This window comes from Astatotilapia calliptera, chromosome 20 (assembly GCF_900246225.1).
Source record: "Astatotilapia calliptera chromosome 20, fAstCal1.2, whole genome shotgun sequence".
In the NCBI taxonomy this organism is placed as follows: Eukaryota; Metazoa; Chordata; class Actinopteri; order Cichliformes; family Cichlidae; genus Astatotilapia; species Astatotilapia calliptera.
The window spans coordinates 29,088,423-29,113,432 of record NC_039321.1 but is presented as its reverse complement, the minus strand read 5'-3'; the positions used below and the strand labels follow the sequence as shown (position 1 = coordinate 29,113,432).

The window sequence follows — 25,010 nt, the reverse complement described above, 5'->3', positions numbered from 1 at the left end:
AGCAGTGAGCCTGCATACAGCTGGACGGAAAAGCCGATTGTCAGCACTTTATCGCGACCTGCTGGCAAGAAATGGCCATGACAAGAAAGATCAGAGAAATAAATAGATGACAAAGCTGGTTGGATTCACAGGAGTGCAAAGTTTAATCAACAGCTTTAGCAGATGCATGATGATATGTTGAAATTATCAAAGCACAGCAGTTTTCCTTTTTACTTCTGACACTCTGTTTTTTCCCACCCTTTACCACAAATCAGTGTCTAAGTGTCTGCAGTGAGGTGAGACATGATGGGAAGTTGTCCCGGAACAGGTATACAATAATCTGCTTCTCATGAGGTCAAAAAGGGTTTTGCGTGTAAAAATAAAGCATAAACATGACTGTAAGCCATCAGCCATTTGCATTTAGGACTACAAACACATAAAAACACAAAGGAGCTCTGGACAAAACATCTACAAAGTTTTCTCTTGGTAAAAGCACAGTGATTAAGACTGTACAGCATCGTACCTCTGTTCTCAGTGGAAATTTGGGCTTGAAGGCTTGTAACACTTTGATTTAAAAAAAATTAACATTCAGAAAGTTCTGGTTAAAACATATAAAACTTCATCTGGAACATATTTCATAAACACTGACAAACTGTGCACAGTTTTGAAATACTTATGGCAGTAATATAAACCCACATAAACAAAGCCATAACAGGAACTGTTTGGAGACTGTAACAAATAAAATTCAAACAAATGTTTTCCCGTTTTGTTGGATGCTGAAAATCCATAAAATGTTGTCGTACCTTTGGAAATTGGACAAATATATAAGCCCTTTTAAAGCTAAAATGCAAGAGGACTTTTTGCATGCTTTAAACACACATAACCTTGGTTTGTCGTGCAACATAGTTGCATTATTATCAAATATTTATTCAGCTTAAATATCTGCCTGAGACAGAATGGATTCAGCACAGTTATCACTTCACGAATATTTAGCGACAAGTAAAGTTTTGCTCATAAATACTGATGGACTGTGTTTTTCTGGAGCAGATATGTCATCGTTTTTTTTTCTTCAGTGATGGTGGAAATTTCCATTTAAGCTGAATATACACACGCACAAATCACAGATCACAGAAGCAATGCTTATGTTTGAAAGTAGATGCCTGAGGATCAGGCATTGATTCTTTTAGTTGGTCTCTGCTGCCAAGTCGTACCTGAAAATAAAAAGAAAGAAAAGACAATGGATTGTTTTTTGTCATGCTTAAAGAAGAATAAAAACACTTCACTGTGGTTCTTATAATTGATGCATGAAAGGGTTAAATAGTTACCACTGTGTGACACCCGTCTTGAGGTCAATTTGGTCCAGGTCCAGCTGCAACTGAAGGCAACGAGAGAGAGAGAAGAAGAGTCTTGAGATTAAAGCCAAGTATTTTACACAACCTTGGGCAAAGACGAGCTGAATTTCAGACGTGACCGATTACAAATACCTTGCCGATAAGCTCCCTCTCTCGGCTGATGAAAGAGACACTGTTCTTCACAGACAGGTCCAGTCTTCTCTGAGAGGATTCCTCGACTGATAAGTCAAAGTCAAACCTACAGAAACAAGCAAGGTTAATGTGGGAGAGGTCAGTCGCTATAATCACAGCCCTATTTGTTTGTCTTGCCTCTCATTAAATTCTGGGCTGAGGTCTTTCTTCTTGGTCGCAGTTTTCCTCTTGGTGGTAGCCTTCTTGTCAGGCAACAGGATGAAGGAAACATACGGGTCTGCGCCATCCTTGGAACGCGCTACCAATGCTCTGTCAGTATAAAGAGATCACATCCACAACATTTGATGGTTTTTCTGCTTAAAGTGTGATGATGATGATGATGATGATGATGGGATGGGTAACGTATGGCTTATAGAAACCTGCAGGAGTGAACAGTGATGAAAAGCCGGTTTTCCTCCATGGAGTAACCGATGGTAAGCTTCACCTGTCCTGCTGAGTTTGGGTTGTCACTCACCCTAAAGACACAGATGAGAAATGATGTTTATTTACATTTGGGTGTCATTTGGACAGTCACTTAAGTATATTACTGCGCTTACAGTGCAGGTATGCACCACACAGCAGGACTACTATACCCCTATGTGTGACTCACATGGAGAATCCAGGTCTGTGTCTGAGGTCCAGATGAGAAGGATCCCATTTAGGGATGACGCCATCGACACCTCCCTCCCCTACAGCCCCACGACACACTGCCAGCTGAGTGTCCAGGATCTGCAAGGTATATTAAAAATAATCACTGAATAAAAATCATGACTCAATAATTATGACTTAATAAACATCATGGACTAGTTTAGATAATGGCACACAGTCAGTAAGCACTTAGTATAGCATTGCTCCAAGAAAAGCTACTACAGCACAGTGAAAATAAGCAGCCTGTCTGCAGTACCTTCAGTATGACCATCAACAGTATCTGGCTCTCTGGCAGCGCTCCATCCAGATTGAGCCAGCGGTCCAGAACCAAGTCTGTCTCAGCCAGCACCTCCTTCAGAGGAAGTGTCAAAGAGCCGAGAGCCTGGCCCCAGCTGTGGGAAAGCTACAAGGAAACAAAGACATAAATAAACGCACACATCTTCTACTTCTTTTATTGGTGTAAAATGTTTTAGTTTTGACAAATGGTGTGAATCAAATGCATCTACTTTGCATCCTCATGATTCAGATAAATATAGATAATGACTCGCACCTTGACCGTGAGTATTTCACTTCTGGGGTCACTAGTCAAAAAGTGAAAGCCTTCATCCCATCGAGGGGACGTGGATCGCTCAGAGACCTTTAGAAAAAACAAACAATAAATGTGACTTTTGTGAAACACCATTTTTTCCCTTTATTTTCAGTGAACATCTTTAGTGAGTTAAGAGCCTACCTTGGTTTTGTATGAAACATTTTTAAGGATAATCTCGGCTCCAACTTTTGGCTCCTTTCCATTCTTCTTCAGCTGAAATAACGTACAAATGATTACACGGCACTACAGGAACTGTAAGCAACAGCATCAGCGTGGAAATATAAGACAGAAACAGTTTGTACTCTGTCTAACCAGCTTGAAAGTCAATATTTGATGTGACACAGCTTGAACACTCTTAGGCTTTCTTGTCATGTCTTTAAGTAGACTGCAGGAATGGTTCTCCAGGCTTCTTAAAGGACGTTCAAAGCTCTTCTTTGGATGTTGGCTGCCTTTTGTTCTGTTCTCTGTTGGTGCATTTCTGCATTCATAATTCCACCACTGTGTTTAAAGACAACTGTAGACACTCACTGTTGTACCGCTCTGCTGAGCAACACTGTGCATGATTTTAGCATGCCACTTCCTCTTTTGTCCTCCACTTGTCCAGTTTCCTCAGATGTTTTTAAGGAGCTGTCGTGCCACCATGTGAAGCTAATAGCTCTTTGGGAATGACCTTGTTGATGTAAAAAACGATCTTATAACCGTTTTTCTTAGAGTAAAATAAATGGGCTGCTAGTCAAATAGTTCCCACAGATACAATTTAAAATCGGTTCTGTTAAAGCAAATTGTTATCTGTTATAGTACGTGTAGACACAACTGCGGGGCTGTAGCTCAGGAGTTAGAGCAGGTCACCTACCAGTTTGTAATTTGGTGCCAACTGCTTGCCAAATATTCTTGGCCAAGATACTAACCCCAGTTTCCTCTATGAATATGCGTGACTGTTAGAGAGAAAGCACTTGGTTTTGAAAAAGCATGTGAATGGGTGTCACTGAGACTAGTTGTATATGGCCCTTTGAGTGCACAGGCAGAGTAGAAAAGAGCTATAAAAGCACCAGTCAGTTTACCATTTAAAATACTGCTTCATCCTTGAAATAGGTAAAACTTAGACAAGTGTTTGTGGCTAAACAAACACAAAAAGGCATTCTTCTGAAATGACCAGGCACAGCAAGCTGAAAAAGTCTAAAAAAAAAAAAAACAGCCAATGTCCAAAGAAAGACTTTTTAAGACCTCCAGAAAGTCTCTAGAACTATTGCTCATTGGAAAGTCTGGCTCATTGGAAGCAAAATATTAAAAAAATGACCATAAACACTCATCGATATGGTCTCACCGGAAGGCCGTGGGCACGCTCCACGTACACGAACACCAGAGCGGCTGACGGCACCACCTTGTTTTGGAAAGACTGCAGGGACTGGTACTGCAGGATCTGTAGAAAAGAGGGGCAAAGACAGGAGAGAGAGAGCGTTTCAGGAAGACACTTGAAATAGGAAACTAGCAGTTCATGTTTCCTTTGCAGCACTAGCTTTAAGTTTAGGACACAAAATCTTTTGTGTATTTTATTTAACTGTAAGTGTATTTAGCTGGGCGCGTCCAGGTCATTAGACAATGGAAAATAGAAATACTGAACCTGCTCCAGTCTGGAGAGGTCAGAGACCCTCGGCAGCCACTCCAGCATTAGGTGAACTCGACCAGACTTCACATCATTTAGAGTGTACCACTGAAACAAAAGTGTTACAAAAAATTTAAGTTATGATAAGAATACAAATGTAAATATTTGCTATATTATTTGGTCACGTCTTTTTAATAATGGCACACACCGTATCGGTGTATCGTGCGCTGATGATGTCTCGTAGGCTAAGTTTGAACCTGCAAAAAAAGGCACAAAATTTTATCCTTCATTTGTCAGCAGGTTTAAAAACAAACTAGTCAGAAATGTTCACGTTTTTTTGTGTGATGTAAGGACTCACCTTCCCAGGAAGTCATCCTGATCAATGTCCTTATCAAACAACTCAAACTGGATTTCTTGACCTGGAAGCTGGGTCAAAATAACCTAAACAGGAAAAAAGAAATCAAGTATTTGTAATCTAAAATTGAATGATCTGATCAGATGGATAGAATATCTAAGTGAAACTTTTAAAAGTGATAGCACCTCATAGAGTTCGTTCCAGACAGGGTTGAGGTTCTCTTTGATGGTGTGGCTGCGGAAGGTTATACCACCGACACGAATCTTCACGTAGGGGTCGCTCTTCCCCTTCATCATGCCACCCATAAAGTTGTCTTTGGCAATCAGGTTTTGGGCCTCCATCAGATGGATTCGCAACACTCCCTGCAGGCAGACAGTGGTGTGGCTGTTTTTGGAGGATGTGTATTAAAGTGCTGTCTGCAGCTTTTTCACTTTATTACCTCAGTTCCAAACTCTGGATCGGGGGTGGTGTGCTGTGGTCGTGTTGGCTGAGGTTTAGTCAACCCACCGGGTCCTGAAGGGTTCTGGTTTGATGTAGTTCCCCCCTGACTTGATGTAGACCCAGGGTCTGTGGGGCGAGGAGAAGGAGTTGTAGGACTGGCATCATCACTTAGCCACAAAACCTAGCAGGAAACAAGAAATATGAGCAACAGTGAGAACCAAACAGTGATGTTTTATTCCCTGTGATAATCAAAAAAGAGGTTCACAGCTTTATATAGAATTTCTGCCACTGAAAAAACGTTTTTCTGCTTCCATAAGTCAAAGATTTGGCTTATTATATCACAATTTCATGTTGTTTTCTCAATTTCAAGTTATTTTCTCATAAAAAACAGATAAGAATTTCAACATTTTTAGATAATAACCCAAAATTCTGACTTATGGTGGGAATTTGCTTTGGACATTTGATATGAACATTGGAGTTCGTATCTCACTGCTGAAGGCATCTTCAGGTATTAATTTATTAAAGCAAACTACCCATTAAAGTCTGTGCACAAAATAAGTGTTTAAGTATTTGTGTATGTGAAATACCAACCCTCAGCACAATTTTGATGAAGATGCGGCTGGCTGAACCCGAATTCTCCAACTGGAACCACTGATCCATGGTGAGCTCGGGCATCCCGACAAGACGGGCCAGAGGGATTTTTAGACTGCCCAAGGACAGAGCTCGGTCGTCATCTTTGACCTGATTGAAACACAACAAAAAAGGTCGAGTTAGGGTTATAAGAAAGGCAAAGTAAGGAGGAGAGGGCAGTTTATAGAAAATACATCAAGTCTGAATTTAAACAGATGGAAAGGTAAGCTATAGGGAGGTTTTTAGGTATTAGGTGTATAGCTATACCTAAACTCTCAGCAGCTAGCTTAATGAGTGAGTTCAGTTGCTTCTGAGGATGACTCACCTGAATGTCGATATTTTGTTTGTGAGGATCCTTAATGAAGAAGGTAAAAGCATCTTCCCACACTGGGCTGGTTGTACCGTAGCAAGTCTGCAAATGCAAGAATAAATCATTAATAATGTCCAGAGGCCGGAGGGAGGTATTCATCACTAGTTACTCTTCATCTCATCACTCTTACCTTGCTCTCTTTAGTTTTATCCTGAACAGAAATCTGTACCATCGGGCTTGGGTCCTTATTACCTTTTCTCATCTATGACATTTGAAACAGATCAGTTTGGGTAACAGAACAAAACTGAATCCCACATAAATCAAACTGTGATGCTCTTACAGGCAGCTGATAAGCCTGATCGAGATAGACAGCTAGGATGGCAGCAGACGGAGGTTCAGCCACCTTACTGGTCAAATTCTGGTTCTTCGCAATCACCTGGTAGAAGAATAAAAGAAAAACATGTGAGCAAAATTATGTACAAGTCCAGTGTCCTACCAGTAGTTATTTTTCAAAACATCCTTCCTATTATTATATGGGTGTTTGATGTGTCACAGTATTTTGTTGTAGTGAGTATGAATACAAGTTAAACTTTTCATTTTGTGATCCATGATGGTTAATCAATAAATAACTGGATGCTTGGATTCTTGTAGTTGTAGTAAACGTGCAGTTTAAGACAGCAGACGACTCATCTGCGCTCGTCTCTGGTGGCTCCTTTGACAGATTTAAAAAATGATAATAAAGGGAAATCAGCAAGGTTTTTTTTACACTTTTATCTATGATTGTGGTTCTTTCCATTCTCCATTTGTTTTTTCAAACATTATTCTATTATTCAATTATTAGTATTTTGAATTTGACAGTAGAAACAACAAGAAGGTGCATTCAGCATAGCTAGGTGACACGTACAGAGTGAATAATAAAAAAATCGTTTAAAAAATTAGATTAAGATAAGAATTCAGGTCTTCCTGCCACTGACCTACTTCACTATTATTCTTCTTCAGAAAATTACAGATTTTTTCTAGCTTGTTTTTTTGTGCGGTTTTGTGCAATCACTTCGGTTATTTCCTTAAGCAAGTGTGAAATTACACAAGTTGTTTGTTTCTTTCATGGGAAAGCTATACACAATGTGGCAAGTAAAGTCCTGGCATCACAAACCCTCTGCACAAATATTCACCAAGTTCAAATTAGGTTTAAGAGCCATCTCTTCACCAGTGATCTGACTTCACATATATGTATGTGAAGTCTCTTTCCACATACAACAGAACAGAGAACCCTTCTAGTAGTTACATTTAATATAAGCTTTGGGGATATAAGTCAGAGCAATGTGATTCATTTATACTGCAGTCATTTACAATGTGTGTTCACAGTTTGGGATTGAACTAAAGAACAAGCTCTTCCATTGGTCAGTTATCGTTCACATCTCTTCTCCATGCATGCAGTAGATTCTGCCATGACTCTTTGCACTCACTAACAGCTTATCCCAGATGTCATTGGTTGAGAGGCAGCGTACATCCTAGACATGTCACCAGTCTGTTGCATGGCTCACACATAGAAACAGACACACACATGCATGCCTATGGCTAACGTTTGTGTTTTGTGGCTACAGTCAAACTGCTCAAAAATGGATCTTTTGATAGCAGAGGCCGCTGGTCCTGTTTACGACATGAACCATCTAACCTGAGAGTTCTCAGGCTGATTGTCCTTTCCGGTCTGTATTTCCAGTTTATTCTCATATTATGAAATAAAACCAAAGATTACATGGCAAGAATATAAGAAGACGGAAAAAACAATGATCACTGACACTGCACAGCACTGAGGAAACAAGAGCGTTAGACTCTGCTCTAGCCTCACCTCACTCAGTCTGTCAGCAGAAGACAGCAGAGAAAGCCACTCAAGCCGGAGGTGAACACTGCCAGATGTGACGTCCCTCAGATCGAACCACTGTGTAAAAAAACAGAGGGCTCATTACACAAACATTTTTTTTTATCTGGCTGAATTCTTGAGCCTGAGCAGGATGGCAGAACTGAAGGTGGCGTAACAAGAGCAGATCACGAGGAGGCACATGGGTGTCTCCTGTGTCACATGCTAACCGTTATGCTGCACTGTTTCATCCCATTTTCACAATTTGTTTACTGAGACAGAGAAAAAAATGCAACTTTTAAGTCAGAAACCTCCCAAGCGTCGCTACTCACATCATCCACAACTCTGGCCTTCTTTACAATATCAAGATCAATTTTGACCCTGGAAGAGAAACAGATAGAAAGACACAGAGAAGAAAATTGATCAATCCCAGAATAAATGAGACCAAGCTGTTCAAATTTCAGCAGAATCGTGGCCCGACATCGCAAAAGCAGTTATGGAAATGGCACGAGGAGCACATAGAGACAGAGTAAATGAATGAAAATGAATAAGCTACCTCCCCAGGAAGTCATCCTGGTCTGGGTCTTTGTCAAATACTTCCACTTCCAACTCCTGACCAGGTACTTCATGGACAATCACCTGACACACATACACACACACACATAAATGGACAAATACACAACACACACAACAGATACACAAATATATACACCAATCAGCCACAACATTAAAACCACAAGCAAGCGAAGTGCGTAACAGCGACCATCATTTCATTACAACACAAGGTTCTACTGGGAAACCTTGGGTTACTTTAATATGTGCTACCCTCTTAAACGGGTCCCACCCCCCAGCCAGTGCCAATGGTAGTCTCCAGCAGTGGTGGTATTCCCGAGCAGGATAATGATTACTGCCACACCACAAAAGCTGCTCAAAAATGGTCAAAAAACAAGTAAAATTAGGGCCTCTAAACTCCCCATATCCCACTCCGATCAAGCTGTTCCAGGACAAATCCAGCCGCCACCCTTAAACCCCATATTCCAAAGGATCTGCAGCCAATGTCCCAGTGCCACCTACAAAGGTCTAGTGTCCAATGTCCTAGTTAGAGCTCTTTATGCAGCACATGGGGAAAGTGCACAATATTAAGCTGGTAGTTCTGATCTTGTACAAGAATGGCGTAGATAAAACCACATACGGCATACAAAAGAGCATGCAAACAACACAATGGCAAGAACTCTTCACTACTGTGGTAGGCAAATATATGTATATAATTTCATATCTATTTAGTTCATGGCTTGAATTGAAAAGATAAACATGTTCTGAGCAAGCAGTTTTCACAATTCTTGCTTATCTGTGACACAGCAGCTTCCTGCAGAACTAGATAAAATCTCCACAAAGCTGTTTATCTTAGAAGCACCAGGGACATACTTACTATCAAGGACTTACTGCAATCCCTACGAAGCAAGGACACCAATATGAACCTATAGCTTTTGGCACATAAATTGGTTGGAGGAGCTGTACTCCAATGTCAAGGCAAAGCCATATATCTCCTGTTTCTTTACACAGGGTATCTATTCCGTACTCGCAGCCCTCTCACCTCATACATCTCCCTCCACTGCGGGTTCAGGTTGCTGTCGACGTGATGAGAGGTGAAAATCTGGGTTCCAACACGCAGCACAGCGTATGGGTCTGACTTCCCATCGATTAAGCCCTTGATGACCGTGTCCTTGGCGGTCAGGTCCTCAGCCTCCAGCAGGTGAATACGCACAACTCCCTAGCATGTGCGTAAACATGCAAAAAAAAACAAAAAACAAAACAGGGATACAAAAATAAAATCAAAAGGTTTGTCGACTGGTATCGCCACAAAATTCGATTGCATGCGTCATATTTACTGTACGGCCTTAAGTCTGTGTTTGCAGCTAATATGACGATCACACACACACACATCTGCATCAGTCTACGTAATTTGAAAGGTCATTCGTCACTGAGACAGTTACCCTTGGGAGAGGGGAGCGGAGTTGCGCAACGTGCAGGTCGGCCACCAAGGGAATAGTGAGACGATTGGGGAGCACCAGGTGGGAGGCAATTGCATCCATTATCATAGTGTCCGACATGGCACTGCAAATGAATGCAAGGATGATGTTGGGCACGCACAGGGAGGCACATACAGACACACACACATGTTATGTGCATCTGTCCATGCATAAAAAGAAAGCATGAAAACCAGCAACAGAACTAAACAGAAACACCCACTGGTTAAAGACGAGGAGATTTCTTAAAGTTATGTAGACTGAAGGATTAAAAGCATTGCCAAAGGGAATACTGATGCTGTATCAGAAATACATTTACGCCTCTGATAATGCTTTAATTCTATGTTTACTTTTATTGTTTGGTTTTTCTGCAAAAGTACACTTTGCTGTTTATTCCACACAGAGTAGAATAAGCCAGCATACACATAAGCACACTGAATATGAACTGACAATCTATCCCACTGGTGAGACTATGCCTTCTATATAAAACTATACACAGTACATTATGATTAAATTCTAGAAACATAAATAATGAGGTTGTTATTGTCCACATTTTTGTCTGATTGTTGCTGAAGAATTCCCAGAACAAGACTTGAAATCCCCCAAATATAAATGAAGGCACTAGTAGTTGAAAATCTTTATTGATGTATTGTGTAGTTTGTTAATGAATAAGTACTTTTGAATGCTCTTTTCAATACTGCACCAGGAACGTCTTAGAATTACTTATAATAAGATGCACTGTTTGTTTTAGAGGAGTAACATGTCAACCTACCCAAGAACTACACACACTGTTTTTTAAGAGTTTTTGGATAGCAATGGATATGCATAGAAACAGATGAAAAATTGGATAATTTACTCTTTTTTTCCTTGTAATTTCATAGAGTTTGCTGACAAGAATAAAAACTGAAGCTGTTACCAACACTATCCTTTAAGGATGCGACCACACAGAGCTGCCAGTGAACAGATGGGCTCTTCAGCTCTGATCTGTTTGTTTTGGAGTTCAGTTCAATTCCAAGAAAAGCCTCTGTACTACCAGCAGCTAAATAAACAATAACCTCTCTGAAACGTGTAAATAAGATCCATAACGTGCAACTCCAACTTTTTCGGCAGGTTGCACAACTCGAGTGAGCATAAAGATCAACTCCATCATATAGACTCACTTCAATCCAGGGATATCCAAGAGGTTGGTAAGTCCGGTCCAGTTGATGTCCAGTTTCTACACATATGATACAGACAAATAGACATGAATAAGTAAAAGGCCTTGCATTACTGCAAAGTGCAAAGCCATTAAACAAAAAAAACACTCACAGGCCTGCGAATGAAGAACATTGTGACAGCTCCAACCAGCGGTATGTTTCCAATCAGAGGCTCGAGGATCACACGCAGCATCCCGTGAAGCTGCAAAGAGAAAATTAGATTCTGAAAATGTGTTTTCAGGCCACTTAATTACAGCAGCAATGTGAGAGTATCCCAGTGATTCTTCTCGTACCTGGACTCCTTTTACTCCAGCTTTGCAAAAGTACTTTTTGATTTCAACATTGATCTCAACATCACCGGCATAGCTGTAACAGAAGGGAAGTGACAGATCTAAAGATAAGTGTTTAAACAAAGGAAACAGCTTGTGCGAGTTATGACGGAGCTGTTTTCTTATTCTGTATTAAGTAAACACTGTTCTGTTGTTCAAGACAGGGCCAAGCCCTTGCAAGAAGCTTTAGAACACTTCAAGAACATTTTAGCATTTGACTTGACCGACCTATTTAGGCAGGTAGACAGAGGGATAACACATGAAACTAATCACAGATGTGTTGGATTACCTTAAGTACAAATCCAACATAACTTGTCTCTTATCATTTTCCGTATGAGCCTTTACGCCAGCCACCTTCAGCGCCTGTGAACACAGCAGCTGCTGTTAAACAAAGCAAACAAGACTGACAGAGACTTGATGACACAGCATTAGCAGATAAAGTCAACTGTAACAAACTGAAATTGCTGTGTGGGTGTGTGTGTGTGACAGGCCGCTCAGATACCTTGTCGCCTATGTTAACCTTGGTGAAGCTCAGAGTCTGCAGATGAATGCTAGAAGTACGGATGGCAGGAGCAATGATTTCCACAAGTAACTTCTCCAGATACTGGCCAATAAAGGGCCAAGCCTGCTGCAGGATCTGCAGAGCACAACACATGGTCACTGGGAAGGTTTTTATGTATTAATAAGGAAAAGAATACCTACAGTGGGGCAAAAAAGTATTTAGTCAGCCACCGATTGTGCAAGTTCCCCCACCTAAAATGATGACAGAGGTCAGTAATTTGCACCAGAGGTACACTTCAACTGTGAGAGACAGAATGTGAAAAAAAAATCCATGAATTCACATGGTAGGATTTGTAAAGAATTTATTCGTAAATCAGGGTGGAAAATAAGTATTTGGTCAATAACAAAAATACAACTCAATACTTTGTAACATAACCTTTGTTGGCAATAACAGAGGTCAAACGTTTACTATAGGTCTTTACCAGGTTTGCACACACAGTAGCTGGTATTTTGGCCCATTCCTCCATGCAGATCTTCCCGAGAGCAGTGATGTTTTGGGGCTGTCGCCGAGCAACACGGACTTTCAACTCCCGCCACAGATTTTCTATGGGGTTGAGGTCTGGAGACTGGCTAGGCCACTCCAGGACTTTCAAATGCTTCTTACGGAGCCACTCCTTTGTTGCCCGGGCGGTGTGTTTTGGATCATTGTCATGTTGGAAGACCCAGCCTCGTTTCATCTTCAAAGTTCTCACTGATGGAAGGAGGTTTTGGCTCAAAATCTCACGATACATGGCCCCATTCATTCTGTCCTTAACACGGATCAGTCGTCCTGTCCCCTTGGCAGAAAAACAGCCCCATAGCATGATGTTTCCACCCCCATGCTTCACAGTAGGTATGGTGTTCTTGGGATGCAACTCAGTATTCTTCTTCCTCCAAACACGACGAGTTGAGTTTATACCAAAAAGTTCTACTTTGGTTTCATCTGACCACATGACATTCTCCCAATCCTCTGCTGTATCATCCATGTGCTCTCTGGCAAACTTCAGACGGGCCTGGACATGCACTGGCTTCAGCAGCGGAACACGTCTGGCACTGCGGGATTTGATTCCCTGCCGTTGTAGTGTGTTACTGATGGTGACCTTTGTTACTTTGGTCCCAGCTCTCTGCAGGTCATTCACCAGGTCCCCCCGTGTGGTTCTGGGATCTTTGCTCACCGTTCTCATGATCATTTTGACCCCACGGGATGAGATCTTGCGTGGAGCCCCAGATCGAGGGAGATTATCAGTGGTCTTGTATGTCTTCCATTTTCTGATGATTGCTCCCACAGTTGATTTTTTCACACCAAGCTGCTTGCCTATTGTAGATTCACTCTTCCCAGTCTGGTGCAGGTCTACAATACTTTTCCTGGTGTCCTTCGAAAGCTCTTTGGTCTTGGCCATGGCGGAGTTTGGAGTCTGACTGTTTGAGGCTGTGGACAGGTGTCTTTTATACAGATGATGAGTTCAAACAGGTGCCATTCATACAGGTAACGAGTGGGGGACAGAAAAGCTTCTTACAGAAGACGTTACAGGTCTGTGAGAGCCAGAGATTTTCCTTGTTTGAGGTGACCAAATACTTATTTTCCACCCTAATTTACGAATAAATTCTTTACAAATCCTACCATGTGGATTCATGGATTTTTTTTTCACATTCTATCTCTCACAGTTGAAGTGTACCTCTGGTGCAAATTACTGACCTCTGTCATCATTTTAAGTGGGGGAACTTGCACAATCGGTGGCTGACTAAATACTTTTTTGCCCCACTGTACCTCTAAAAGAGCAGCATGAGATTGCATACCTACACTGAGGAAAAAACAAAGCTCCCTTCACACCACGCACCGAGGATTGCATACATTGAAGGACATCTGGATTAAGATTATTTTATATTTTCCCAACAAGACATCAAACAATGTTTCCTATTTTTCATTTCTTCACATTTCTGTCTGATATGCATTTATGTAGATATTAGGCAAAATGTCCAATAGAGCCCATCCTTGCAATTATGAAAACACAATTTGTATAAAAGGCCCCAAAGTTCATATAATAGTTTTACTGGTGTTTATAAGTTTATATAAGTTCATGTAATGTTCCATCTTCTGTCAGTTTGGGCCAGCCCACCTTCTAGTGACATCATCCGGTTAGTAAGGTGGGCAGTTTAATGGCGGCTGAGCAGTGTTGGTCCGGAGGGGGTGCACTGATTCCTGGGGCATGTTAGGTGTGCGTAAATGACAAGAAGCCACACACACACACACCCAGACACACACTTATGTACACCCGCTGTGTTACAGCCCCAGAAATTAAGCGGTGACAATAAAGTGCCTCAAACGGAACCTCAAGCTCTCTCCTTCTTTCGTGCTCTGGGCAATTTGGCCTTAAGTGGTGTTCTGGCCGACACACCGGGGTGACCGTAGTGCTCAAAGACTGAATCAGTGCCACAGCCGTGCCTATCTTTGATATCTCCACTACATTAATTGGTCCTTCGAGCCGGATGCACTAGGTTCGCCTCAGAGATGGAACCAGGCCCAGAGTACGAGGCTCGTGGCGCACGCCCCAAACGACATGCTCGCCCACCTGTGCACTACGCAGATTATGAGGTGGAGTACCCAGGCTACATTAGCCATGCATATAGAGAGGATGTAGAGCTCAGACACCAAGAGGTCAAGGCCAGGATGACCTCCCTCGCTTCCCCCTTTAGCTGCAACCTAGCCAGCCCTCAGTGGAGGCGGGATGCTATTCTCCATGAGACGGCCTCGCGCTATGGAGCTCAGAGCCAACAGCACATTCAGGAGAATCAGCTAGCCCCCCAGCTGTATCCGGAGAGATGGCATGGGGAACAAGCCTATGATCACTCTACTCCTCTACCCTTCGTGCTCCCCTATACACATCCAAATAAGGAAGTAAGTGCAGAGTTAGAGGATATCCGTCAGGAGCGCCACCTCATCCAGCAGAGCCAGCAACGTATGTCATCAGATCTGGTCGAACTCAAGGCACTGCGGGCAGAAATGAGACAGTTAGTGGAAGCTGTCCAGAGCATGCAGGGCCCATCTTCTCTCCAAACCAGTAAGTCAATGCAGTCACCGCTACCGGGTGATGCACCAGAGATTGAGGAGGATGATGACTGGCCTGCCCCACCACCGTGGCCAGATCCAATTGAGGAAGCGCCACTGCCTAGTGACCCACCAGTGTTGAACCCCCATCGCCAAGATGCATGTATGTTTCCAGCCATTAAGACAGAGGCAATGGCAATCCCACCTGCTAATATGGTCGTGGACCACCCAGGACAGAGTCTGTCATCAGATCCTCCACCAGCTCTCAGGTTTCCAGATAAAGCCTCCCATAATCCACCTCCCTGGTTCAAGCCGGTTCATCTCCCACCTCGCCCAGGCAGTTTCCCACTGGGTGGGTCCAAGCATCCGCGCGCCGCCTATGGGGACAGTAAGACTGAGCATGGCTGTAATCCAGCATCCCCTGAGCAGCAGTTCAATCTGTCCTCTCCACAGCCACTGCCGGACAGACCGAATCCGGGCAGGACTCCTATCACCTCAGAGACAGTTTACCGTGGTCCCCGCCCAACAATCCCCAACTTCTCCAGTCGAGACCCTAGTGAGTTTGCTAGGCTTAAGATGGCATTGGGGAATCTTCTACCTGAGGACACGACTGAGCTGTTCAAGTATCAAGTGTTGGTTGATCACCTGCACTTAGAGGAGGCCAGATTAATAGCCGATGCTTACCTCAACTCTGCCACACCCTTCACTGATACGATGGAGGCCCTCAATGACAAATTCGGCCAACCACATCAGATAGTGCTGAGGCGTATTGCTGCGATGATGGACTCACCTGACATCAGACGTGGAGACGTCTCGGCATTTGAGAGATTTGCCCTCCAGATACAGTCACTGGTGGGGATGTTAAGGACACTAGGCCCAGAAGGAGAAGTGGAACTACACTGTGGTTCACATGTTTCTCGTCTGCTTAGTAAACTACCCCCCGAGCAGAGAGCGGAGTTCCGCCGCTGCATGTTCCAACAAGGTGTGAGGATGCATACCTTGGCAGATCTCGCAGGGTGGCTTAAGTATGAGTCCTGGTGCCAAGACTCTGAAGGGCAGCTAGCAGTGAAAGGGACAAAGGAGAAACAGTGGCCCAGGCCTGAGGTGCGCCAGGGTAAGAGATCCATCACAGTCCTTCATGGTGCAAAGGAGGTAATGACGAACCCACAGGCTTTGAGGCCAGGTGGTGTGGCCAGCAAGAACAAGCCATACTGTCCATTCTGTAACACGGAAGAGCACTATCTCAGTCAGTGCACAATGGTATCCAAGTTGACAAAGGACCAGCTAACAGAGTGGATAAAGAGTAACAAGAGGTGCTGGCGCTGCGCACGGTCACACCAGGCAGCCCAGTGCAATCTGAGGAAGACTTGCAGCCTCTGCCAAGGGAAGCACCTGCAGGTACTGCATGATGTCAATGTTAGAACACCTAAAGGGTCGCTAACAACAGCGGTGGCGAGCGGTGACTCGAAGGCAGCAACCGACGTCCTGTATCTAGACAGACCCACTGAAGGCTGCAAAGTCCTTCTAAAGATTGTCAAAGTCTGCATTCATTATGGCAAGCGAACAATCAGCACTTATGCTGTACTGGATGACGGGTCAGAGAGGACAATGCTTCTGCCGGAGGCTGCCGAGAATTTAGGCATGCAAGGGATCGCAGAGGACGTCCCACTGCACACGATTAGGCAGGACGTGCAGACTCTCAGAGGTGAGTCAGTGTCGTTCTCTGTTTCTTCTCCATCAAGGCCCAGGACCAGGTTCAAGATTGCTGGGGCCTTCACTGCTGCACGCATCGGACTTGCAGGCCACACTTATCCCATGGAGCAACTCAGGGAAAGGTACAAGCACCTGATTGGTCTTCCGATCCACACCTTGTTAAATGTGAAACCTTTGCTACTCATTGGCAGTGACCATCCCCATCTGGTTACCCCCGTTGAACCAGTCAGGCTGGGACCTCCAGGAGGGCCTGCTGCTATTCGTACCAGGCTAGGTTGGGCGCTACAAGGGCCAGCAAGTATAGTTGGCCAGCTTACCCAACCGCAGCAGTGCTTGCTGACTTCTGTTGCACCTCAGGTCAGTGAGTTAATGAAACATGTGGAGAAACTGTGGCAGGTCGACATCGTTCCATTCCGAAACGAGAAGCTTGTTACTCGTTCAAGGCAAGACCAAGAGGCCATATGCATTCTGGAGACCAGAACTGTCCGAATAGAGGTTGAAGGCATACGTCGCTATGCCACCCCACTGCTTCGCCGGAAGGGGATGCCTCTACTGCAGGCAACTAAAGACGCCGTCATGCCAAGTCTACGGGGTGTAGAGAGAAGGCTGGCCAAAGACCCAGAACGAGCTGAGGCCTACAAAGTGGAGATGGAGAAGCTTATCAAGGCTGGCTCCATCATTAAGTGTGGCTCTGGGACACCTGTGACAGAAGGTCAGGAGGCGTGGTACATCCCTCATCACATGGTGAGCCATAATGGCAAGAACCGATTGGTTTTCAACTGCTCATTTCAGTACAGAGGACAGAACTTGAACGACTACCTGTTGCCTGGGCCCACCTTAGGTGCGTCGCTTCTGGGAGTCCTATTGCGCTTCAGAGAGCATGCAGTTGCAGTGAGTGGGGACATTAAAGGCATGTTCCACCAGGTTCATCTCTTACCAGAAGATCGTGCCCTGCTCAGATTCGTCTGGCGAGACATCAGCGACGAGAGCCCTCCAGCAGTCTACGAGTGGTGGGTGCTCCCGTTCGGAACCACGTGTAGCCCCTGCTGTGCCACATTTGCCCTGCAGCGTCATGTCATGGATAACAGCCAGCCAGATGATGACGTGAGACTCTCGGTCGAAAGGTGTTTTTATGTGGACAACTGCCTTCAGAGTTTCCCCACCGTGGAAGAGGCAAGGAAACTTGTCGACAGGTTACGGGCCATCCTAGCCTCAGCAGGTTTTGACCTACGTCAGTGGGCCAGCAATGAACGTGACGTCATCAGTCACTTACCACAAGAGAGCTGCTCCGCTAGTGTGGAACTATGGCTGGCCCAGAACAAGGTAGATACCCCAGAATCTACCCTGGGATTGAGCTGGCTATTCCACACAGATGTCCTAGGCTACAAGCATCGTCAAGTTCCATATGCAGTCCCCACGATGCGCAATATCTACAAGGTCTTGGCCAGCCAGTACGACCCCCTAGGGTTCATCTTACCCTACACAACCAGAGCGAAGGTAATCATCCGCCATCTTTGGGACAAGCAAAGGGGTTGGGATGACCCACACCTACCTCAGGAGCTTATGCAGCAGTGGACAGCCTGGGAGGAAGAGCTGCAATTTCTACCTGAAATTACTCTTCCCCGACCATATGTGCCTAAGGAAGTGGACCCCTTCAGCTGTCAGAGAGAGGTGCACATATTTTGTGATGCCTCTGAAGAAGCTTATGGCTCAGTAGCTTACCTCCGGACCACTGGCAGAAATGGTGAAGTGCATCTGTCATTCTTGGTGGCCCGTTCCAGGGTTGCCCCTAAGTGGTTCCACTCCATGCCCCGATTGGAGCTCTGTGCTGCACTCACTGGGGCACAGCTCTCACAAGTGCTGGAAAGGGAGCTCACCCTTAGAATCGACCAGACGGTCCTATGGTCCGATTCTACAACAGTGCTGACCTGGCTGAGGTCTGAATCCTGCCGATTTAAGGTCTTCGTGGGCACTCGTGTAGCCGAGATACAAGAGCTGACAGACAGGCACTCCTGGAGATACGTCGACTCTGGAAGGAATCCAGCCGACGATGTGACACGTGGGAAGAAGTTGAAGGAGCTCACTGTACCAAATAGATGGAGCCAAGGACCATCCTTTCTCCTGCGCAGTCCAGACTCCTGGCCAGAGGATCTCACGGTTGACCAAGCAGGAGATGCCTCGGAGCTGCGCAAAGCTGTGTTCTGTGGGACCACAGCAACTACTCCGTCAGGTCAGCCAACTTCAGATTTGAGCCGCTACAAAACCTGGAGTGAGATGTTAGAGGTTACAGCGCGGGAGCTACATGGGGCGGCCCAACCAGATGGTCATCCCACTGTTGAGGACTATCGCAAGGCGGAGAGGCTGATCCTACAGAGGGCCCAGATGGATAGTTTCCTGGAGGAGTACAACCTGTTGAAAGTCGGTAAGCCAGTTCCCAGGAGCAGTCGTCTTCTCTCTCTGTCACCCGAAGTGGATGAGACCAGACAGCTCATTTGTGTTGGAGGACGACTTCGTCGATCTGAAGATTTGGCTCTGGAGACACTCCATCTGATTATCTTAGACCCAAGCCACCCAGTGACCAAACTCCTGATCCAAGACTTTGATCGCCGCCTCCATCATCCTGGCCCGGAGCGGGTGTTCGCAGAACTTCGGCGCTCCTACTGGATTCTGCGAGGGCGTGAAGCTGTCCGGCGCTACCAACACCTCTGTGCTGATTGTCAAAGGTGGAGAGCTAGACCTACAGTGCCAAGGATGGCAGACCTGCCAGCAGCCCGGCTACGTCTATATAAACCGGCTTTCTACTCTACGGGAATGGACTGCTTCGGGCCGTTTGAGGTCAAGGTTGGTCGGCGTATTGAGAAGAGATGGGGAATCATATTCAAGTGCCTCACCACCAGGGCAGTCCACTTGGATGTTCTTAACACCATTGATGCAGATGCATTCCTGATGGCTCTTCGGCGATTTGTCGCCCGTAGAGGAACACCTGCCGAGTTGTTTTCAGACCAGGGGACCAACTTCAGGGGAGGTGAGAGGGAGCTGCGTGAGACCTTTCTGAAGATGGCCCCGGAACTACAACAGCTTCTAGCACCCCAGAGGATCAGCTTCCGCTTTAATCCTCCAGGTGCCCCACACTTTGGGGGAGCATGGGAAAGGGAGATCCGGTCGGTTAAGTATGCCCTCTATGCCACCGTTGGTGCTCAGTCAGTTCCAGAAGAAGTGCTTCGCACTGTACTCACCGAAGTGGAAGGGATACTCAATAGTAAGCCCCTGGGGTATGTGTCTTCCGATGCCAGAGATGCAGATCCGGTGACTCCTAATGTTCTTCTGATGGGGCGGCCGGATGGATCGCTACCTCAGGTAGTATACCCAGAGAGTGAGCTCCTCAGTCGCCGTCGCTGGAAGCACTCCCAGGTTTTGGCTGACCATTTCTGGTCACGTTTCATTCGTCAGTACATTCCCAGTCTGCAGACTCGCCAGAAGTGGCAAACAACGGCAGCTGATTTGGCTGAGGACTCTGTGGTGATGATCGCTGATCCACAGCTTCCCAGGGCTCTCTGGCCGGTGGGGAGGGTGATTAAAACTCATCCTAGCCCTGATGGACGCATCAGGTCAGCTGACGTGAAGGTGAAGGAGAGAGTCTACACTCGGCCAGTTGCCAGACTGGTTGTCCTCCCTGCGCTGCCCTCTGGAGAAGATGAGGACAGCTCTGCGTCGAACTCACCACAACCCTAGAACTTTGTTGCCTTATTGATGAGCAAATGTCTTACATACATTTGGGGGCGGCTGTATAAAAGGCCCCAAAGTTCATATAATAGTTTTACTGGTGTTTATAAGTTTATATAAGTTCATGTAATGTTCCATCTTCTGTCAGTTTGGGCCAGCCCACCTTCTAGTGACATCATCCGGTTAGTAAGGTGGGCAGTTTAATGGCGGCTGAGCAGTGTTGGTCCGGAGGGGGTGCACTGATTCCTGGGGCATGTTAGGTGTGCGTAAATGACAAGAAGCCACACACACACACACCCAGACACACACTTATGTACACCCGCTGTGTTACAGCCCCAGAAATTAAGCGGTGACAATAAAGTGCCTCAAACGGAACCTCAAGCTCTCTCCTTCTTTCGTGCTCTGGGCAATTTGGCCTTAAGTGGTGTTCTGGCCGACACACCGGGGTGACCGTAGTGCTCAAAGACTGAATCAGTGCCACAGCCGTGCCTATCTTTGATATCTCCACTACACAATTCTAGATCGAGCCCCATCTCTGCTAACAGACAAACCACACCAATTGCACAACCTCCTTGTTAATCAGATTAGAATGCAATCCATATCAATGTAACAAGTTCAAGTGAGGATGTGGGTTGCATTCTAATTTTATTAACTCTGTCAGGGAGGTTATGTAATAGGTTTGGTTTGTCTGTTCGTAAAATAATTTCAAAGAAAATTGATGGGAGCAAAATGAGAAAAAAGTGTATTTCAGCTGTAATGGGACAAGAGGTTGACTAGAGAGAGAGAGAACCTGTGCAGACATGGGGAGAACATGCAAACTCCAGGTATTTACATCCAGGACTTTCTGATTGAGAGCCACCCAAGTCTTAAGAAAATAATTAATAAATTATTGGTCTGTAGAGTAAAACATTAGTGCAGTAAATTTAATTTAATATATTTACAGGGAGTCTGTGTGATGCCTTACTTTCACCAGTCTTATCAGTCCACAGAGCATCACACTGGTGTTATCTTCAGCATGACAGTGAGAGAAGTGCAGCAGTGGTGCCAAACCCTTTACAGTTTACCAATCCTCTGACCTCTACACTGTGACTACACTGTCACTAGTCATTACTACCATTTTGCAGCTCACCTGTGCATTATTTACGTTACACTCGTGGACATGCTTATAACAGTGCAACTCTGTACATTGTTTTTCATATGCACATGCACTACTTTTTAAAATTCACACATGCAACAAAAGGTGAGAACATTTTGAGGCTGCCTCGGCTTCTTTACAGCTGGAAGTGAGTTGCTAGGTCATGTGTCAGGAAACCTGCAGGCGAGAGACGTGGGCCGGGTGACAGATGAGTCCAGCAAATTGCTATCCCACAGTCTGGGCTTCTGTCATCGAGTTCATTGTATTTTTCTCCCTCCAAATGGGTGTTTTGTATTATTAGTATTCACATCCACGCTTTCTCTGTGCCTACGTGAAGCTGCTGCACTGACAGAGACAAAGAAGCTGCGATATGATCCCGGCCACTCTCACTGCCTCTTAATCACACCAGCAGATTATCTGCACTGATGGAGAGCATGCAACTGGAGCCGGGTCCCTCAAAGTCCACACAAGCGCTCTTTATCTTAATATTAAATTGGAGACACTGAAGCTAATATACAAGTTAATCAAGTGAATCGTGAATGCCTTATCTTCAGTTTGGTTTTTTTGCAGCTTCCTTTGCTTTGCTGAGACATCAAATGAAGAAATCATGCAAAGAGTTGCATGTTGAACCAGATATTAAAAAAAAATATGAATTTCTCATAGAAATCAACACATGCAAAGTTATGCAGGAAATAAAAAACAACATACCTTATTGACCCACTCAACTTTTTCCACATCTGGAAAGTTGACCTGTGAACAACAGTGTAAATAAAATATTATTGTTTTTGTTTACTTTTTTATTTGAACAGAAATTGATGCAAAGAGTTTAATTTCAATGCACTTTTTCTTTGTTACATCATCTTATTTCTACTAAGAGTGTGTACATATATGTTAAAGCTAAAAAAGAGGAAAAACAACAAGTAGCACTAATATTGTCACTAAAAATATTTCAGGAAACCATAAACCGCATGATGCACATTTAACATCACAAGGACACGCACACGCACAGACCCTCCGGCTCTCTTTCCAGATATGGTGGTCTTTGCTTCTGCTGTGAATGTTGTTTATGACTCATCAGGTTTTTAGGAGCCAGATAAGGTCAACAGTAGCGAAACGGGAAGAGGAAAGCCCACGGATAATTTCTCATACCACTGGATGAAATGCTTTTTTTCACTAGATCACAGATTGCTGTTGCTGTTTCACAAGTTCCTCTAAAGTAAACATCGTGACATATTAGTTCACACTCGGTGAGAAGGCAGCAGTTCAGACTACTTCCCCAGGCAGTTCACATGAGGAATATCTAAATATAGGGAAATTAATCAGAAGGATTCTCCTGCACATATCAACATTATTAACTATCGCTTCTATTCGTCAGAGTGCCATGAAGTAAAAGTCGACCTGACTTCATGTTTTCACTCGAAGAACTATAAAAATGAATAATATTGCCAGAAGCATCAGCCTGACATTTGTGGCAGATGTGGCGTGTGATGCACTCTGCAGAGAATGACCCTAACAGAGGGGGGTGTCAGTACTCACCCAGGGAGGCAAATCTCTTTTGGCTCTGAAAACCGTTTGAGTGGTGAATTCCCTCTCGTTCTCCAGGAGGTACATGGCAGACTTGAGCCTCATCACTTTCTCTTGTCGCCCGTGTTTCCATCCCATGTAGATCACCAGACCGAATAGAACAATGCTGACGCTGAGGCCGTAATATCCGGCCAGGTACACTGGTAGCAGAGCACCCAGGCATTTCCCAAACGACCACAGCACACTCACTGCGCGTTCACCCTGGGGTTGGTTCTCTGAGACCGGGGCTAGAGGCTCCGTGCCGATGCCCGGCTCTGCATCCGCGGTTGGCATGGCAAGATCCGACTTCACTACCTCGTTCTGGTCTTCAGCTTTTCGGCTTCTGCGTCTTCTTCTTGAGTGGCAAGGGTTGGGGAACACTCACCGTGATAACCATGGACAGGTCGGCGATAATCGGCAAGCGTCGGACTGTCACTTCATGGTCACTTTTCTTCGACGTGCACCGCGCAGTTCCGCAGGGCACTGAGGGTTATTCCGTCTTGCATTTACGTGTAAAGCTCTTGAGAAGGCAGTGCAAGCACGAACTAAGTCTCGAGAGGGCGGGCTTGGCTTCAAGCCCTCCTTCACATCCAGTAGAAACCCAGACCCTAGAATTTACTTGTAGCGTCATGCACTGCTCAGGCGGAGCGTATTACGGATACGCAAAGCGAACGAATAATTATCGTGTAGGAAGACACCACGGGACACTTTTGATTCAGAGTAGCAGTTAATCCAAACGACACACTACTACCAGAGCACAGTGGTATGTCTAATGCACAGGCTGCTCACCCCGTTATCTTTCTTTGCATGACCGGAATAAATCCTCCTGCTCGCGCAAGCGCTCATCCCCACTGCAGTATGCAGCAGCAGCTTTAACAGATGATCATGAAGGCACCAACAACTGATAAACATGTGCTCGGTTTCTTTATCGACAGGTCTGTATCAGCTGCAGGAAGTGTTGTTGTTGTTGTTTTTATTTTTTTGTTTGTTTTTTCCAGACTGGGTCCAGGAGGCACAGTCGCGACACCTAAGGGATCTGCGCCATCTGACTCTGGCGTAAACATTACGCACCTGTTTAAAAAAACAAAACAAAACAATAAGAATAAGAATAATTAATAATAAAATGTTCATGTCATGTGTTTTTCAACTCCCACTCCCTTTTTTCTTAATAGCTTCATTTATGGCTAGAAAAACAGGCCAGGTTTTAAATAGCCCCCTTGTTGCCTTGGATACAGCCAGTTATCAGTATTTGCTTGGAGGGATTTTACGGGTTTGATGATCCTTTGTGTACATAGACAGGAAGAACACGCTGTCAATAAACAGCCAAGTCCTATAAAGCAACAAAATTTCACTGTGAGAGTCCACGAAATGTGGAGCTCATGTTTTATGAAGCTTGTTATTCTCAGAATTTGCAGAGTTTTATTAGAGCCACAATTTCTGTTCTTATAACCGCCACAAACCCATCATCGCTTACATTTCGATTTTGGCATGTTATAGCTTGATATTTAAACCCTGTTTGCTTCTCCCCTCCAAAGATTTAGATTTTCCTAAATACAAAGCACAAATTCAGAGTGTCAAAGTTCAAAATAGTTTCAGACTTTTTTTTATTGCTCAACTCCAGTGTTGAAGATAAAGCAGCTTGCATTGCATACTGTAATCATAGAGCAATGTTCAGCGCACACATACAACATTCTTTTCTGCATGTGTATTTAGGAGTGTTTATTTCATGTTTGTAGGCCTGTGTATTTACTTATTATATACGGTGTAATGTACCGCTAAGTGAAATGTATACGTGAATGTCA

The 25,010-nt window shown here is 44.7% G+C and overlaps 1 protein-coding gene across 1 annotated transcript; it reads right to left on the bottom strand.

The window, feature by feature from the left end:
* Positions 1–119: 119 nt before the first annotated feature.
* esyt1a (extended synaptotagmin-like protein 1a) lies at positions 120–24,752 on the bottom strand. The gene is made up of 31 exons (XM_026153836.1): positions 23,182–24,752; positions 22,354–22,395; positions 11,991–12,125; positions 11,778–11,851; positions 11,453–11,525; positions 11,272–11,361; positions 11,124–11,179; positions 9,931–10,051; positions 9,531–9,707; positions 8,493–8,575; positions 8,269–8,317; positions 7,928–8,017; positions 6,419–6,514; positions 6,269–6,340; positions 6,094–6,180; positions 5,730–5,879; positions 5,137–5,319; positions 4,883–5,059; positions 4,701–4,783; positions 4,551–4,599; positions 4,361–4,450; positions 4,064–4,159; positions 2,881–2,952; positions 2,701–2,787; positions 2,407–2,553; positions 2,113–2,231; positions 1,883–1,978; positions 1,641–1,772; positions 1,464–1,569; positions 1,305–1,354; positions 120–1,190 (listed from the first exon to the last, which is right to left on the bottom strand). The coding sequence occupies exons 1-31, from the start codon at positions 23,500–23,502 to the stop codon at positions 1,163–1,165; spliced, it is 3,231 nt and encodes a 1,076-aa protein (XP_026009621.1). The 5' UTR covers positions 23,503–24,752; the 3' UTR covers positions 120–1,162.
* Between the last annotated feature and the right edge of the window lie 258 nt (positions 24,753–25,010).